Genomic DNA, 18220 nt, shown 5'->3' on the forward strand with positions numbered 1-18220 from the left:
TGGAGCTCGGGCTCCGTAGGACCGGCTCCAGCCAGGCTTGGGGCTTTTCTTTCACCAGCCAGCCTGGTCAGAGCCTGGGTTTCCCATTTTGGTGCAGTGGATTGCGGGCTTGCCGCCGCCCCCGGTGCCGCTCCTGCCACTGTCTCTGCTTTTTCCCTCTCTCCTCCTTTCACTGTCCTTCTGCTCCTCTAACCCAGGTCGGGACCACCCCGTGCACCCCACGCCGGACCAGCCGCTGCCGCCGCCGCCACCTCGGGTGCCCTGAGAGAGAAAAGGGCAGTTTGCCCCTCCCCCGCTCCCGCCCCCAGTCCTGGACTCGTGGAGTCTGGAGCGGCGGCAGGAGCTGGCGGGAGGAGGGGACTCCTCCGCCAGTCCGTGCCTTTCTTTTTGCGCTGCGAGTCCGGCTCCTGCTGCGGCGGCTGCAGAGCCCAAGCCTGAGCCCGGGCGGGAAGCGGGGGAAGGCGGCGGCACGTCCCCGAGCTGCCCGCCGAGCTCTGGGGGCTTTGGGGCAGGGCTGGGGGCCTGGACTGACTGACCCTGTGCCCTCGGGGCTATTCTAACTTAGGGGGGCTTGCCTCCTCCTGGCCCGGCTCAGCTTCTTGCATGGATACATCATGGCTACGCTTGTTTGCAGGGTGCAGTTCCTAGATGATACCGACCCTTTCAACAGCACCAACTTTCCCGAGCCTAGCCGGCCTCCGCTGTACACTTTCCGGGAGGACATCGCCCTCGTTACCCAACTGGCTGGGATTCACCGATTGCTTCGGGCACCCCACAAGGTAGCCCCAAAGGGGAAGCTGTGCAAACCATCCGCGGGGGCAGGGGTGGGACAGGACCCGGGGGTGTGTGTGGAGATGAGAGAGGTGGGGGGAGTACCTCGGTGGGTTTTAAGGGTTGGAAACTTTTCCTGCGACTAGGGTGTACCATATTCTCTTAATGAGTCTGTGGGGGGATGCGCGGGGGGCGGGAGGGTGTACTGCTGCGGCACAGAGGTTAGAAACCTCCTGTGTGGGATGGTGATTTGGAAAGCTGCTTCCTTAGTGGCCTCACTGAGACTGCCATGCAGGTTGAGGACTCGGAATGCCCCAGGGCTAGCCGGGGAGAGCAGCTTTCTTGAGGATGCTGGGCTCCGGTTCTGGGGGCGGTGGGGGATGGGAGCTCCACAGCAGGTGCTTCTCCAGCCTCTAGAAGGGATTCCCAAAGTTCCCTCTTGGGATCGGGTGTTGGATTTTAAAGTGATTTGACTTCGGCCTTGCCCTGAGATAGCTCCCCGTGTCCGTTAGGTCGACCCCATGTCTGCCCATGTGGGGGTTAATGATGGAGGAGTGCGTGGACACATAACTCACTAGTCACTTTGAAAGTGGTTCTGGCCATCGTTCCCAGGGAGAGAGAGGCAGCGAAGGGGGAGGGGGTGAATGGGTGGAAGAAGATAGGTAGTAAGTGATTAAAGAGAAAAAGGGATAGCTTATTTCACTTAAAAGTTGTGCCATAATCTAATGTATGCAGCTCCAGGCCAGCCAGAGGAATCGATCAAATGTTGGTGTGTGTGTGAAGCAGGCCATCAAGTTTCCTTCCTCTGGCTACAGTCTGATACACTTCTGTTTAAATATACTGCAGTAATAGTTCCAAAGAGTGTACAAGCATCAGAATAGAATGCCTGGATCCATGCCTCTGTCACTTAGTGGAGTATTTCTATTTTCTTCCGAGGAAAAACAGGCCATCAGTGGGCACAGGGCCTTTTTTAGGGACTATCAGTTGTTGGGGGGTGGGGTGAGGTGGAGCATGCACAAAGACTCTTGGCCTTTCAGCCAGAAACAAGTGTCCCCTGGGAAGAATAGCTTTGTAGTCCAAAAGATAGGGGTGTTTTTTTAAAACTCTGTCCAGAAAGACAGACATTTTGTATAAAATGATTGCAACAAAGGGCTATAGGTTGAAAAAAAATAACCTGAGTGGAACTGACTTCCACTTAGAATTACTGAATGTAACTTGGAAGAAAAAAGACTTTGCGAGCCCAATTTCTGCAGGGATACACATCAGAACTTTTAGATGATTCATTTCCTTGGGATTGGACATTCATAAATATCTTGGAAAGATAACCTAAATTCCAAAGGAACATTGATTTTTGGGAGTATTCTTTAGGTTCCTGTATCATGTTTACCTGTCTCATAAATAGAGGGGAGACAATACATGGAGGCTTCTGGACTTTGGTAGTGGTGTTTTTCTTACTCTGTTAGTATGTCAGTGATTCTGTTCTTTAATAAGTAATCCTTCTTAAGGAATGAGGAATTAGAAGAGTTCAGGCTTTTCTCTGTACAGGTCTCTTTGTAGAAAGTTAATTTAGTAGGTTGACATAAATGAGTGTGCAGATGATAGATGGCTTTTAAAGGCTATCCAGCCCTAAATCTATGCTCCTATGATCATATGTGCATATATATGTATATATTCTGTGGATTTTGCTTATTAGAATTACTTTAGGAAATGAGATGTGTTTTTTTCATCATCTGTTATCAATTAAAAGGGGACTTTAGGAAGAGCTTCCATTTTCTGACCTTAAGAACTGTAGTTTAACTTAAGAGTTTAGGGGAAATAGATTCATATAGTGGGTCGTCATAGGTATAATAGTCTTATTGAAGCATTGTGGATCTTAGCCTACAGTTCCTGTGATTTTGGGGACCTTTCTAGGGAAACCTTGAAGGAAATCATCAGTCTTCTCAATTTATAGTGGAATGTGGGTACTTTATGTAAACAGTGTTCACAGTAGACTTAACTATGTGCTTAAGCAACCCCTCCAAGAGACAGAATTGGAAATCGGAGTGGTTCCTGTGGCGCTGTCAGCTTGCTTGAATTGTCTTGAGTTGAACAGAATCAGTTGATATGCCATAGAGACTTCTGATCCCTAGGCCTGAGTGGCAGATACCCTTAGCCTTAGGAACTGCATGCAGACTCCAAGATAGACCTCCACAGCTTACTTAACACCAAATTTATACAGAAAACATTTCCTGAAGGGAAAGCTGCAAAAAGGGTCCGTAAGCTTACATTAAATGATTGGTTAAAGTCTCTGTAACCACAATCCACCAGAATATTCGCTAAAACTGACTCCTCAAATGAAAAATTATTAATATAAATGATTTTTACATGGATATAAATGCTTACATGCCTATGTCTATTCCACATGTGGAATATATATATGTATATAAACATATATCCCACACATATTACCTAACTATAAATGTCCAGATTACATAGTACATATTGACTATTTTTCCCATGTTGATTTAAACTAAACAACTAATTCTATGGTAGTTCTTTTAGAAAGCAGAATCCATTGTATAGTATGCACACATTAATAGTTTGCATAGTGGCTAATGGCTATCAGCAAATTATTAGGTTGCACCTGTGTTAATAAAACACTTCCACTAACTTTGTGACCTTGGGCAAATCACTGTCCCTTTCTGGATTTCATTTTCTTGATCTGTAAAGTGAAAGAGATGGACTAAATGAGCTTTAAATGTCTGATTCTGTCTCATCGTTTGACAGATGGATTCAGTCTTCATTAGGGGCTCTTATTACATTACAAAGATATTTGCTCAGCAAAATAATTATGGTTATGTTTATTCTTATTTCTTAAGGGAAATTGGTCTTACTGAACACAATAAAAATTAGGTTTAGGACAAAAGTATCAACACACATCAAAAGTTACGATGTATCTGGTACAGGGGCAAAATTTGAACCCACATCTTCTCTTCCTCACTGTACTTCAGCACTCTCGATTACAACGTGCTACTTCTCTGAACACAGGTACCACTATGTAAATCCTGACTTATTCGCTACTGTGTTACAGATTTTAAAGAATACATTATAGTGTATAATATAATATATATATTTTAGCAAAAACTATAAAGTTACCCTGTTTAGGTTAAAATTAATACAAGGAATGTTTCACTTGATGGTGGGTTTTCTTTTGATAAAGCAAAAGTGACATATAAAAAAGTTATCACAGAAATAAGTAAAATAAGGTCTGCTGTCAAAATGGGAAGTGTGATTTTGTAACATAGGTAGGGCTTGAACATATCCCAAATCTTTCCTAATTTACTTACCCAATTTTATTTTCAAGTGCTGCCTAACACCCACTCTTCACTTTGGTTAGGCTCAGACCCTAAGAACATAGCACTCTGGTTCCTGTCTCCAGGGGTTGGCTTTTGTTGTTCTCACCTGAAATATTACCCCCACCTACTCAGTCAATCAATTAGTCAAATCTAATGCAGTCCTCGAAGTCCATTTTGAGGGTAACCTCTTCTGTAAAGTTTCCTCTGGCTACTCTATCCCTTATTTATCTCCCTCTGAACTCCTAAGTACTTAGAATCACTCCTAAGCAATTTCACACCTAATCATACAGTCTCCTGTTGTTTGCTCTTGTTTCATGTGGCTATGTCTTTTGCTTCCAAGTAGATTGTATGAACCTCGAGGCAAAGACCATATCCTGTGTTTCTCACAGGATTAAGTATAGTGTTGGGTACATAGAAATGTACAGGTGGAAGTTAGTACAGTAAGACTAATACATCCACCTTACCTTGATGAGTCTCTATCTTTACTTTCTAAAATATCCTTAGAAGAGAAGTCTCTTTCACACACCTTCTGTCTTTTTAAGAAATGTAAGATTCATAGCAAATTCGACATGTACATTGTTTGATGGAGTCTTAGGACTTTTAAAAAAAGACTGGGCCTTCCTATCTAGGCTGGAAGTGCAGAGGCTATTGTCCTTCCTTTAGCAGCCTAGGGATCTTAGGGTCTCACCATATTAACCTCAACTTAGGGTGGATTCCCAATGCAGTTAGCCTGCTGCAGCTCAGAACTCCTGAGCTCAAGAGATCTGCCTGGCTGAGCCTCTTCAGGAGCTGGGACAACAGGTGTGTAACACCACCACTAACATGTCTGTCTGGCTGAAAACATTTATTCCTGATAATTGAGAGAATGCTCATGCAAAGAGTTTGAGCTGTTTCTCTATTATACCTTGTTCAGCCACTTACAGTGCCATGCTAATGAGGCCATTATCATGGATTCAAACCCTGTGGATGATCTTTAATGTTACTTTGTTCCATGCTTATGGGTTGTGAGAATACTCCATAAAAGTTTGCCCAGAACAGTGTCATTCTTTGATAACATCATTAATGCATTATATCTCAATCTCCCTGTATAGGCATAAAATCCTGATGGAATACTGTTCAGCTGATTCTATTTCAAACATTGTTCACATAGAACTAACTTCCCCACATAATATCATTTCACCCAGCTTTCTGGTTTTGTGGAACCCATTAATAAGGGAAGGTATACTTGTACTCCCTTAAGCCTTAGAAGGGTGGGATGCATGCAATAATGTGCTAGACTTGGAATCAGGAAGACCTGGATTCCAGTCCTGCCACAGTTTCTTCCTAACTCTGTGATTGTGGCCAGGTCACTTAAGGGACTCATTTTTCTCATCTGTCATATGATTATAATAATAACACTGACCTCACGGGGTTATTGTGAGGATCAAATGAGATAATGTATATGTAGCACTTTGCGAGCCTTAAAGGGCTGCATAAATGTCAGCTATTATTAGATGCAGCATGGTGTAGTACAGGGGTTCTTTGCCTTTTTTGTGTCATAGATTCTTTTGGCAGTCTGGTGAAACCTGTGAACCCCTCTTTAGAATAATGTTTTTAAATGCATAAAATAAAATACATAGTATTATAAAGGAATGAGAGATTAGTGAAATTGAGTTGTAATTTTTTCCCATCCAGGTTGATAGGTTCCCTGAAGTTTATCCTAAAGGGATCTGTGGACCCCAGTTTAAGAGCCCCTTCTATAGAGAATGGAGTTTTGGACTTGGAGTCAGGAAGGCTTGAGTTTGAATGTGTCTTCAATACTTACAAGTTATTTGACTCTGGTTAAATAACCATCTCTGAGCTTTAGTCTTCTTATCTCTAAATTGAGCATAATAATAACTACCTTATGGGATTGTCGTAAGGATTAAAAAAGATAATGTATGTAAAATGCTGTGTGTAACCTTAAAACTAGCTAGAGAAATGTGAGCCATTTATTATTATTAACCCTAGTCAGACATCTTGCAGATACGTGTGATATTGATCTCAGGGATGAATGGATATGAGAATGTGGCTGAATTGACTCACTACTCCTGGAAAATAATGATTTCCATATGGTGGGTCTGGTTTGTCATTTTTTTTTTTGTATACAAACAGCATATTATTGTGAGCCAGACAGTTGCACCAAGGGCTTTCTTTGGTCAGACATGAAGTAGCAAATATGCTCTCTTTAGAAACCCTGTTACTTGATCTCAATCTCTATAAAAAGCTACTATACTATACTTACATCCACACCTAGGAATCATAAAGACTTAAAAAACACTGGTTGTCAGTGGTGGCAGGCTTGAAACTGATTAACGTGCTGGGGCCAACTGAAAGACCTCTGGCTCCCCCTTCCACCCCTCTCCATTGTTGGCTTGTGTATCCAAAGACAGAACTTCTTGAATAGTGTGGATTTTTCTGTCATCTGAAAGAGGACAGACGTCAGTTCCCGCGACTACTGGTAATGGGGGGCACCCTTCCCCTTTGCCTCTCTTCTTTATTGGCTGTGACAGGCTTAAAAATTACCATCACTGGCCATTATCCTTACATGTTTTAACTTAAAGTTTACCCTAAGTTAACACCACTGAATGTACTTTTTAATTCATGTGGAAGGTTTTCAGACTTTTGGGGTTTTTTGGTATTCTTTTTGGGAAGAAATTTAGAGATTTTTGCTTTCTGCTTCATCATGGGAATGTTTTTCATCCTTGCTGTCTGCTAAAAAACAAAAAAATAAGAAAAGACAGAATGTGAAGAAAGTTACATTTTAGTTAAAGTTCATTTTGCAATATCTTTTAGCATTAAAATGTCTATGGTGTGTGTGTGTGTGTGTGTGTGTGTGTGTGTGTGTGTGAGAGAGAGAGAGAGAGAAAGAGAAAGAGTGTGAGTGTGTGTGTGTGTGTGTGTGTGTGCGCGTGCGTGTGTATGTAAGTAATACAGCTAAGGTCAGTCAACCATCAGTAAATTTGTTGACTATGCCTGGCACTCATCCTTTTGTCCTCACCTTGATGGTCCAGTACTCATTAGGATATTAAAAAATTAGCCTGGGGAATAAGAGAGCCAGTGTAGGTATAAGCTATCTTTGCCAGGCTTTACAAATAGTTTGAAATGCTTACCTAATGAAGACAGGAACCTCTAATTAAATAAATAACCTGGTAAATTGGTAATTCAAATGCCAAAATAACCTTAATCTATTAACTACTCATAGATAGATGACTATTATGTAAGTTATATTATGGCATTTTCACCAATATACACATATAAACAGTACGTACACACACTTTATTGGAGCTCACCTTTTATTGTCAAACTAAGACTTAAGACATTACTACCTTATCATGTGGACAAGTAAGTGGTACAGTGGATAGAGTGCTGTGGATACTCAGTGGATAGAGTTACAACCATTCATCTTCCTGAGTTCAAATCTAGCCTCAGCACTTACTAGCTGTGTGACCCTGGGCAAGTCACTTAACCCTGTGTTCCTCAGTTTCCTCGTCTGTCAAATGAGCTGGAGAAGAAAATGGCAAATCACTCTAGTATCTTTGCCAAGAAAACCACAAATGGGATTACAAGAAGTTGGAAATAGCTGAAACGACTGAATAACAGCAACAACCACATCATATAATAACTTCATACTTTACAGTGTTACAATGGATGCTCAGCTGTCCTTATATTTTTTTAATAAAACAGCAGCAAAAATGAATATAGTTAAGTTTTATTTCACAAAGATCTGGCGTTCAAGTTTCTATTGGCATCATTAAAGCAGAAGAGATAATTTTCTTATCATTCACTATGGCTTTCTTACTTTATTCTACTCTGTACTTTGCCTATGCCAAAGTGACATCCTACCTTTTGGAGGGGGAAGTCAGAGAAAGGTAAATTTCAGCTGAACATAAGGAAGAAATTCCAGTAGCTAAAGCAATTTAAAAGTGCAGTAGAATGTCATGAGATAGTAATTTGCCTGTCATTTTATCCTGATCTCTGTCCTCTGTCCACTCATTTTACAGGTGAAAAAACTGAGGCCAGAGAGAAAAAGTGGTTTGCCTATGCTAAGATAAGTGACCAAAGTATTTTCACTGAGGCTCAGCAGGCTGCCTCTGACCCTGAGAAGGAGAGCAGGTGATAAAATTGGAGAAGAGTGGATTGAATTCAGGAAAACGAGGGATAAAGAATTCAAGCCACAGTAAAAAAGCATAAGAGTATAGCTCATTAATAGAAAGAAAGGGGTCAGGGATTGTTGGAGAGAGGATATTTAGCATGATTTAATCTGATAGGGGTGAGTGAAAGGAGTTGTGAGAGAGAAGGAAGAGGGAGAAAAAGAGCATCTTAGAATCCTAGAGATAATTTAGTTTAACCTCTTACATATATCCAGCATCCCTTCTGCAGCATCCTCAAGAGATTCAGCCTCTGCTTGAACACTTTCAGTGATTGGGAGTCCACCAGTTAATGAGTCAGCCTGTTTGATTTTTCAGCAACTCTAGTTAGGAACAGATTCCTATAGTTTCTAGTTAGGAACAACTTGACTCTGCCTTCCTATGACCTCAACCTACAAAGGTGGAATCCTAAACTGGGAGCAGCAAAGGAAGTCTCTAAGCAGCAGTGTGACCTGGGATGAGAAGGTGGAAATAGAAGATTAGAGTAGGAAGATCTGAGTTTGAATCTTCCCGCAGACTCTAGCTATGTGACTTAAACTGCTTGGTCTTTCAGTCTTTGTATCCTCATTGGTAAAAATGGGGATAATAACAGCACCAACCTCATAGGGTCCATGTAAGAATCAAATGAAATAAGATATGTAAAGTACTTTGTAAACCTTAAAGTAATATAACAATATTAGCTTATAATTTGTAAGCTGAAATACTCATATATTGTAGTCAAATCTGGTACTTTTTATGATGAAGTTAGTTATATGTAAGAAATCATCAAATGTGTATTTGGGACAATTGGCAATACAAATATACAGTAATATACAAATAACGGTAGCATGTTAACTGTGCCTCTTAATTTCCTTGATTGAGATGATGTTGCTCATATGTATGTGTGTATATATATGTATGTATTTTTGTGTAGTCAGTGTTTTTGCTACTCTTCCAGTTTTGCTTTCTTCACTTTACATTTCTTCCTGTGTCTTTTCCATATTTCTTTTTTGAATCATTATTTATTTATTTAATATTTTTAGTTTTCATCATTAATTTTCACAAGAGTTTGAATTACAAATTTTCTCCCCATTTCTACCCTCCCCCCACTCCAAGATGGCACATGTTCTGATTGCCCCATTCCCCAGTCAGCCCTCCCTTCTGTCACCCCACTTCCCCCCATCCCCTTTTCCCTTACTTTCCTGTAGGGCAAGATAGATTTCTATGCACCATTGCCTGTATATCTTATTTCCTAGTTGCATGTAAAAACTTTTTTTTAACATCTGCTTTTAAAACTTTGAGTTCCAAGTTCTCTTCCCTCTTCCCTCCCCACCCACCCTCCCTAAGAAGGCAAGCAATTCAACATAGGCCACATGTGTATCATTATGCAAAACCCTTCCACAATACTCATGTTGTGAAAGACTAACTATATTTTGCTCCATCTTATCCAATTGCCCCTCTATCCAATCTTCTCCCTTGACCTTGTCCCTTTTCAAAAGTGTTTGCTTTTGATTACCTCCTTCCCTGTCTGCCCTCCCTTCTATCATCCCCCTTTTTTATCTCCTTCCTCACTGTGGGATAAGATACCCAATTGAGTGTGTATGTTATTCCCTCTTCAGGTCAAATCCAATGAGAGCAAGATTCACTCATTCCCCTCACCTGCCCCCTCGTCCCTCCCGACAGAACTGCTTTTTCTTGCCACTTTTATGTGAGATAATTTACCCCATTCTATCTCTCCCTTTCTCCCTCTCTTGATATATTCCTCTCTCATCCCTTAATTTGATTTGATTTTTTAGATATCATCCCTTCATATTCAACTCACCCTGTGTCCTCTCTCTCTCTCTATTCAGCTACCCTAATACTGAGGTCTCATGAATTATACACATCATCTTTCCATGTAGGAATGTAAACAAAACAGTTCAACTTTAGTAAGTCCCTTGCAATTTCCGTTTCTTGATTACCTTTTCATGCTTCTCTTGATTCTTGTATTTGAAAGTCAAATTTTCTATTCAGTTCTGGTCTTTTCACTGAGAAAGCTTGAAAGTCCTCTATTTTATGGAAAATCCATATTTTGCCTTGGAGCATGATACTCAGTTTTGCTGGGTAGGTGATTCTTGGTTTTAATCCTAGCTCCACGGACCTCTGGAATATTGTATTCCAAGCCCTTCGATCCCTTAATGTAGAAGTTGCTAGATCTTGGGTTATTCTGATTATGTTTCCACAATACTCAAATTGCTTCTTTCTGGCTGCTTGCAGTATTTTCTCCTTGATCTAGGAGCTCTGGAATTTGGCGACAATACTCCTAGGAGTTTTCTTTTTGGGATCTTTTTGAGGAGGCGATCTGTGGATTCTTTCAATTTCTATTTTACCCTCTGGCTCTAGAATATCAGGGCAGTTCTCCTTGATAATTTCTTGAAAGATGATATCTAGGCTCTTTTTTTGATCATGGCTTTCGGGTAGTCCAATAATTTTTAAATTCTCTCTCCTGGATCTATTTTCCAGGTCAGTGGTTTTTCCAATGAGATATTTCACATTGTCTTCCATTTTTTCATTCCTTTGGTTCTGTTTTATAATCTCTTGATTTCTCTAGCTTCCACTTGCTCCAATCCAATTTTTAATGTCGTATTTTCTTCAGTGATCTTTTGGACCTCCTTTTCCATTTGGCTAATTCTGCCTTTCAAGGCATTCTTCTCCTCATTGGCTTTTTGGAGCTCTTTTGCCATTTGAGTTAGTCTATTTTTTAAGGCGTTATTTTCTTCAGTATTTTTTTGGGTCTCCTTTAGCAAGTCATTGACTTGTTTTTCATGGTTTTCTTGCATCCTTCTCATTTCTCTTCCCAATTTTTCTTCTACTTCTTTAACTTGCTTTTGCAACTCCTTTTTGAGCTCTTCCATGGCCTGAGACCAGTTCATGTTTTTCTTGGAGGCTTTTGATGTAGACTCTTTAACTTTGTTGACTTCTTCAGGCTGTATGTTTTGGTCTTCTTTGTCACCAAAGAAAGATTCCAAAGTTTGAGTCTGAATTTGAGTCCATTTTCACTGCCTGGCCATGTTCCAAGCCAACTACTTGACCCTTGAGTTTTTTGTTGGGGTATGACTGTTTGTAGAGTATAGAGTACTTTGTCCCAAGCTTGAGGGGCTGTGCTGTTGTTTTCAGAGCTATTTCTACACAGCAAGCTCTGCCACACCAGTGCTCCTGCTCCCCCAAGAACCACCAACCATCCAAGCAGGCTCTGCACTCCCGTTTTGATCCGCAGCTTAATTCCACCAGATGGGCCTGGGGTCGGAAGCAACTGCAGCTGTAGTTCTGTCCTCAGAGCTGCACCACCTCCACTGCCCAGGGTGGGGGGTGGCCAAAACTTGAACTCCTTTCACTCTGTTCCCACGGCTTTTCCCACTAACTTTCTCTGTTGTCTTTGGTGTTTGTGGGTTGAGAAGTCTGGTACCTGCCACAGCTCAGGGCGCTAAGACCTGTTTTGCCTGGCTCCTGGTCTGGTTGGTCCTGGCACAGCCCACGCTGGGCTCTGCTCCACTCTGTTCCCAGGTCCGTGTGATAGACCATTGCCCAAGACCATCCAGGCTTTCCTGGGCTGGAGCCCTGCTTCCCTCTGTTATTTTGTGGGTTCTGCAGCTCTAGAATTTGTTCAGAGCCATTTTTATAGGTTTTTGGAGGGACCTGGGGGGGAGTTCATGCAAGTCCTTGCTTTCCAGCTGCCATCTTGGCTCTGCCGTTTTCCATATTTCTTAATAGTTACTTTATCATTTGAAAGGTACTATAGTATTCCAGTACAATGATGTCTGCTAATGGGTTTAGACAGTCCCCAGTCATTAGATATTGAGGTTGTTTCCAGTTTTTTGTTTTTGCAGATAATGCAATTTTAAATATTTTGGCACAGATAGCTTTTTAAAAATTACATCTTTAGGGAATGTTTCTAATATTTGTATGTTTGGATTAAGTGGTAAAATGAGTTTTATAACTGTAATAAATTTAAGCTGTGTGCATGTACATTAACTTCCTATGTGTGCTGATTAGCAGGGAAGATGTGAGTTTGAATCCCTCCTCACACACTTATAGATTATTTGATTCTGGGCAACCTTAAACATTATGCCTATGTGTTTTGGGGTGGCAGAAGAGAAGAAAGGTGCTACTGGCTGCTAGAGAAGCTGAAGCTAGTAGGGGAAAGGCCAGGAAGGTTGGGTTAGGGGTGAGGTTTAGGGAAGAATCTTCTTTTCACCCCCAATCAGTGGCCACACCCAGGGAACTTGAGCAGAAGATGAGACAGAAAATCTCCTGACTAGTAAGCATTTATTCAGTGCCACAACCCCTTTTAAATCGTGGTTATAAGAATCTCAGAGTTGGAAGAGACCTCAGAGGCCATGCAATCTAACCTGTTATCTTAATAAGAATCCCCTCTGTATCTTACTTTACAAATGATCTTCCAGTCATTGCTTGAAGATTTTAAGTGAGGAGCTCAGTTATCAAGGCAGACTGTTTCACTTTTGGGTAGGAAGTTTTCTATTGCATCAACTCTTCATTTTCCCCTTTACAATCTTTATCCATTGCAGCAAGTTCTGTCTTCTGGGATCAAGAACAACAAATCTCATCTCTCTTCCATGCAACATCTCTTCTTGCATAAGGCATTGATTCCACAGTTAAGTGAATTGTGTCATTTGAAGTATTGTGAATTCCATGAGACACACTGATATTCACATGGAATTATCCAAATGCATCTCAAAATGCTAGATACATGACTTCTGTGTTATTTATGTCACTGTTTCCCTCCATTTATATGGGGAGTTGAGAGAAAGTTTAAGTGGGCACAAATAACCATCGACATAACTTTCTGTACTTAAGTCGCACAGAGACTGGAAAACTACCCTCGTGTTTGATCACTGCCATCAATAGAATTGCAGAGTTTCAAATACCTTCTTTTATTCTAGAAATACTTCACTGATTCAAGGCATATCTTTTTAGTTGATTTCTAGAGTCTCAAGACTATGAGAATTATGATGGAGGGTTTTTTCTTAAGAGAAGACGTAGGAATTGGGATCTTCCTGGAGAATTCCAATGTATTTCTCAACTTCATGACCTTCTTTTTGTAAAAATAACACATTTTGAAAATTGTAGCTTGGTCTAATTTGATAGTAGAGCCAGTAGGGCTCTTAAAGGTCTTACCAGATTCTAATGATGAGGAAACTGAGGCCCAGAATTATGAAATGACTTCAATTTGCCACTGTGTTTCTGTCTGTTATGTGATATTTTTTATTTTAATAATTTTAATGAAATGTAGATGCCACTGAAGGATATCAAGATATGCCTTGAATTAGACTTGTGGTTGAGTCTACAGTGGTCAACTATTTTAAGTGATTATAGAAATATAATATATTGATATAGTTCTTCAAATTTTATAACGTAAGTGTTTTTATTAAGTGAAGTCCTTAGTCCACAGAATTATCAGTACAACTTTATTCCCTTTAGCACAATTTATTTTGTATATTCGAAATAATGATGTTAAAGTTTTGAACTTATTTTTTAATTTGTTTTTCACTTTGTTGTAGCGCATACTAAATTTTTCTCAAATAAAGGGAAAGGGAAAGGAACAAGCATTTATTAAATACCTACTATCTGCCAGGAACTGCACTAAGTGCTTTACAAATATTATCTTGTTTGATATTCACAAAAATCGTGGAAGGTGAGAGTTTATTTTTTTTACATTTTACAGTTGAGAAAAATTTTTACATTTTACAGTTGAAAAAACTGAGGCAGGCAGAGAGTTAAGTGATTTGTCCAGAACTAGGTACTGTCTGATGCTACATTCTCAAATCTTCCCCGACTCTAGGCCCTAGCCACTGTACAACCTAATTGACTCTAATGCATGTTCTAAACTGACTCTCATCTTAATTGCATTGAGGATGTAATTATATAGATGCAATAAATGAATTATTTATATAAATGCAATAAATGTTTATTGAACACTTGACCTGTGCAAGATACACTGTGCTATGTGTTGAAAGAAATGTGAAAAATTTCCATTTCTAACAACCTCTATAGTTGAATTGGAGAGACATGGCATAGATATATGAAAAGTTAAATCACAATGCAAGACAGCAATGCAAAAAATGTCATAAGTCAGTACGTGAATAATTTTGAAATAATGTCATAAATACTACATTGAGAGAAGAAGGTAATTATGATAAACTAGAATGGTCTACAAGACTTCCTGGGGGAGTCAGGACCTGAACTGGGCCTCAAAAGATGGATAGGATTTGGGAAGATATAAAAGAGGTAGACAAGGCACTTCATGAAGGGGATGGTGTGAGTACGGAACAGAGAGAGCAAAGGACAATGTAAGACTTGTTTGAGGCACACAATGGCTGGAGTAGGAAGAAATCTCAAAAAGTAGAATCACAGAATTTGAAAGCTTGGAAGGGATCTCAGTAGCCATCAAGTCCAAAAAATATGTGAAAGGAATCTCTGATATGACATTTCTGACAAGTAGTCATCTTTTTGCTGTTCATTCCTTTTATTCATGTCTGACTCTTCATGATCCCATTTAGGGTTTTCTTGGCAGAGATACTGGAGTTGCTTGCCATTACCTTCTCCAGCTCATTTTACAGATGAGGAAACTGAGGCAAACAGGTTCAGTGATTTACCCAGATTCACACAGCTAGTAAGTGTCTGAGGCCAGATTCGAACTTAGGAAGAAGAGTCTTCCTGACTCCAGGACCAGCACTATGCATTATGGCTGCCCTAAGTGGTCATCTAGCCTAAGAGTCTTTATTGGAAGACCTCCAAGGAGAAGGAGCTCACCACCATCTTTCAAGTCAGTTAATTCCATTTTTGCATAGTTCTAATCGTTAAGAAGTTTATTTTGACATTGTCTATATGGCCTCTTTACATTTTCCACCCTTTGCTCCTGGATCTGTCCTCTGGGACAGAACAACTTAATCTTTCTTCCATATGACAGCCCTTCAACTACTGGAACACAGTTATAATGGCTCCCCTGAGTCTTCTCTTCTTCAGGTTAAATATGCCTAGTTCTTTTAATTAATGCTCATATGATATGGGCTGAAGGATCTTCATCATCCTTGTTGCTTTCCTCTGGACCCTATCCAGGTCATCAGTATCCTTAAATGTGCTCAGATGAGGTCTGATAAGGGCAGAGTACACTGGGACTGACATCTCTGTGTTCCTGGAAGCTATGTCCCTCGGTGTAGCCCTAGGTCACATGAACTTTTTTAGTTGCTACATCATACTGCTAGGTAGGTTGGAATTAGCTTCTGGATGACATTGGATACCAGGATAAGGAGCTTGGACTTTATTCTGTAGGCTATGGGGAGCTAGTAAAGGGTGTTGAGTAGTGACATGATGAAGTTGCTATTTTAGGATGTTTAATCTGACAGTTGTGTGTAGGGTAGATTGTAAGAGGGAGTGACTGTAAGTAGGAAGTCTATTAATTAGAATTTGTAAGTAGCCTAAGCATGATGCAATATGTGAGTAGTGTTAAGAATGGAAAGGTTCAGGTAGAAATAGGAAATGTTATGAAAGGGAACTTCTCCATACTACTCCAAGGGGACTGATAGCTGGTTTGAGGGGGGGGATCAGTGCTGGATTTGAGGTCAGAGGACCAGGATTCAGATTCTCTCTATGCCAATATAATCTTGGGCAAATTATTTTACCACTCTGGGCCTCATTTTTCTCATCTGTAAATTAAGGGGGTTGAAGTAGATGACCACCAAGGTCTATTCCAGCTCTAAATCTACCACATAATTTGATGAGGGAGGCAAGGAAGAGTGAAGACAAAGGCAAATCCCAGATGTGACAAGTAGAATGTTGTTATCATTAACAAGAGCAAAGTCAGAGTGGAAACTCTTTTGGGTGTATGATGGGAGGCTTATGAAAAAATCTTAAGCCTAGGTATCTAGATGGCACAAATGGTCAATCTGGCATGAACAAGGGCTATAAAAGAATAGATTTACTTAGCATAAAAATACAGTTAATAGAATACAGAACAAGAATACATGTAGTTAGTCCTGGTTCTGGTTCAGTTTTGGTCCAGTTGGTGTTCAATACCTTCCCTTGTCTTTCTTTTCCCCATAGAGATAGTACTAACAATTCTAGTTGGTGGCTGGTACAGATCCATATGGTGTGGGAGAACTGTATTGCCTTTGCTGGACAGTTTTATATGTCTAAGGGGCTCACATAGCATATTACCAGTTCAAAGCCTTCTGTTCTGCTTGAAACAAAGAAACCATTATGTTCTAGCTGCCTCTATGGGAGGGGGGCTACTATCCAACAGCATCCCCCAACTCTAGTGTGTTGTAATCCTGTCTGTTGTATAGGCTAGGGACTTTCCCTTTGAACTCCTTTAGATAACATAGCCTAGGAACGCTGCCCCCCCCCCCCCTTGAAATTCTATCTACTTCCCAGGACCTGTTTCCTCTAAAGTTATGTTAAGAGGCCTGGCCATGGCCTACCCTAGGGTGGAAGATGAAATTAGCTTTATTCATGTTGAATTTGATGTGAGGGTGGGACATCCAGCAAGCCACTGGAAATGCAGGGCTTTTGTCCTGAGGGAAAGAGGATAACTTGGGCTATAGATTTTTTTTCTTTTTCTTTTTGGAGGGGGGAAGGCAGGGCAATTGGGGTTAAGTGACTTGCCCAAAGTCACACAGCTAGTAAGTGTGGCAAGTGTCTGAGGTTGAATTTGAACTCAGGTCCTCCTGACTCCAGGGCTGGTGCTCTACTCACTGGGCCACCTAGCTGCCCCAGGCTATAGATGTAGTAATCATCTATACTGAGATGATAGAGTTGTGGAAGGTGATGACATCTCCAAGGGAGAGTGTGTAGTCAGGGAAGGATAGAGGACTGAAGACAGAACTCTGAATAATACCTACATTGAGGGAGCAGGAGGAGGAAGAGCAGGCAGAAGTAGGACAGCTAGGATTTTCTAGCAGTATAAACACCCAAGTATGAGGAAAGTTTTCAAGAGGTTGAGAAGTCAATGGTGTCAATGGCTGAAGAAGGGGCAAGAAAATGAGAGCTAAATGAGACGTAAAAGGCCCTTAGATCTGGGGAGGGAGAGATCATTGGTTTCTTTAGAGAGTAAAATTTCAGGAGAGCAGTGTGGGGTGAAGGGAGAATCAGTAATAGGGCACTAAAAGGATAAAGTGGGGAGGAAGTAGAAGCAGTGGATATAAAGCAATGATTTGAGAAGTTTTGTAGTGACAGGAAGGAAGAAAACAAGCATTTATTAAGCCACTATTATGTACCAGGCACTGTGATAATTGATCCTCACAACAACCCTGGGAGGTAGGTGCTGTCATGACCCCTGTTTTACAGGTGAGAAAACAGGCAGACAGAGGTTAAGTGACTTACTTGCCCAGGGTTGCATAGGTGTTTGCAGTTGGATTTGAATTCAGGTCTTCCTGTTTATCTGTGGTGCCACCTTGATGCCTGGGAAGGAAATAGGAAAGAAAGACACTGTATGATAGCTGAGGGGGCAACAGGGCAAAATGATGAGTTTGTTGGTTTGTTGGGTTTTTTCCCCCAAGATAGGGAAGGCTTGTCCATGTTTGAAGGCAAATGGGAAAGGGTTAGTGGAGAGAGGGATTAGATATGATAGAGAAAGCAATGAGGGATTGAGTAGCCTCGGCAAGTGAGGGAGATACTCTAGAGCCCAGTTTAGGGTGCTATAGCCTTCATGAAGACTTTCTATATCCCTCATCTCTCCAACTTAAGGGAATCTCTCTCTTTCCCTCTCCTCTGCTCTTTCTGTCTGTCTCTATGTTTCTTTTTCTCTCAGATTTTCTTGGAGCAGCTCTACTGAAGAGCATTCTTTTGTCTTGATGATAATTATTTGTGTGATGCTGATGCTTCCTCTCTCTCATGGGCACCCCCTCCCCCAGTAGATTATAAGCTCCCTTAGAGCAGGGACTATGTTGTTATTCATCTATGTATTCTTAG

The 18220-nt window shown here is 40.9% G+C and overlaps 1 protein-coding gene across 3 annotated transcripts in view; it reads left to right on the plus strand.

Annotated features, from left to right (window-relative positions):
- The first annotated feature begins 285 nt into the window (after positions 1 to 285).
- FHOD3 (formin homology 2 domain containing 3) overlaps positions 286 to 18220 on the plus strand; it is a 726388-nt gene continuing 708453 nt past the window's right edge. For all 3 annotated transcript variants that reach the window (XM_036756241.1, XM_036756258.1, XM_036756249.1), the window contains exon 1: positions 286 to 779. In XM_036756241.1, coding sequence (XP_036612136.1) covers positions 615 to 779 — 165 coding nt within the window. In that variant the 5' untranslated portion in view covers positions 286 to 614. The remainder of the gene's footprint in view (positions 780 to 18220) is intronic.

This window comes from Trichosurus vulpecula, chromosome 1 (assembly GCF_011100635.1).
Source record: "Trichosurus vulpecula isolate mTriVul1 chromosome 1, mTriVul1.pri, whole genome shotgun sequence".
Taxonomy (NCBI): domain Eukaryota; kingdom Metazoa; phylum Chordata; class Mammalia; order Diprotodontia; family Phalangeridae; genus Trichosurus; species Trichosurus vulpecula.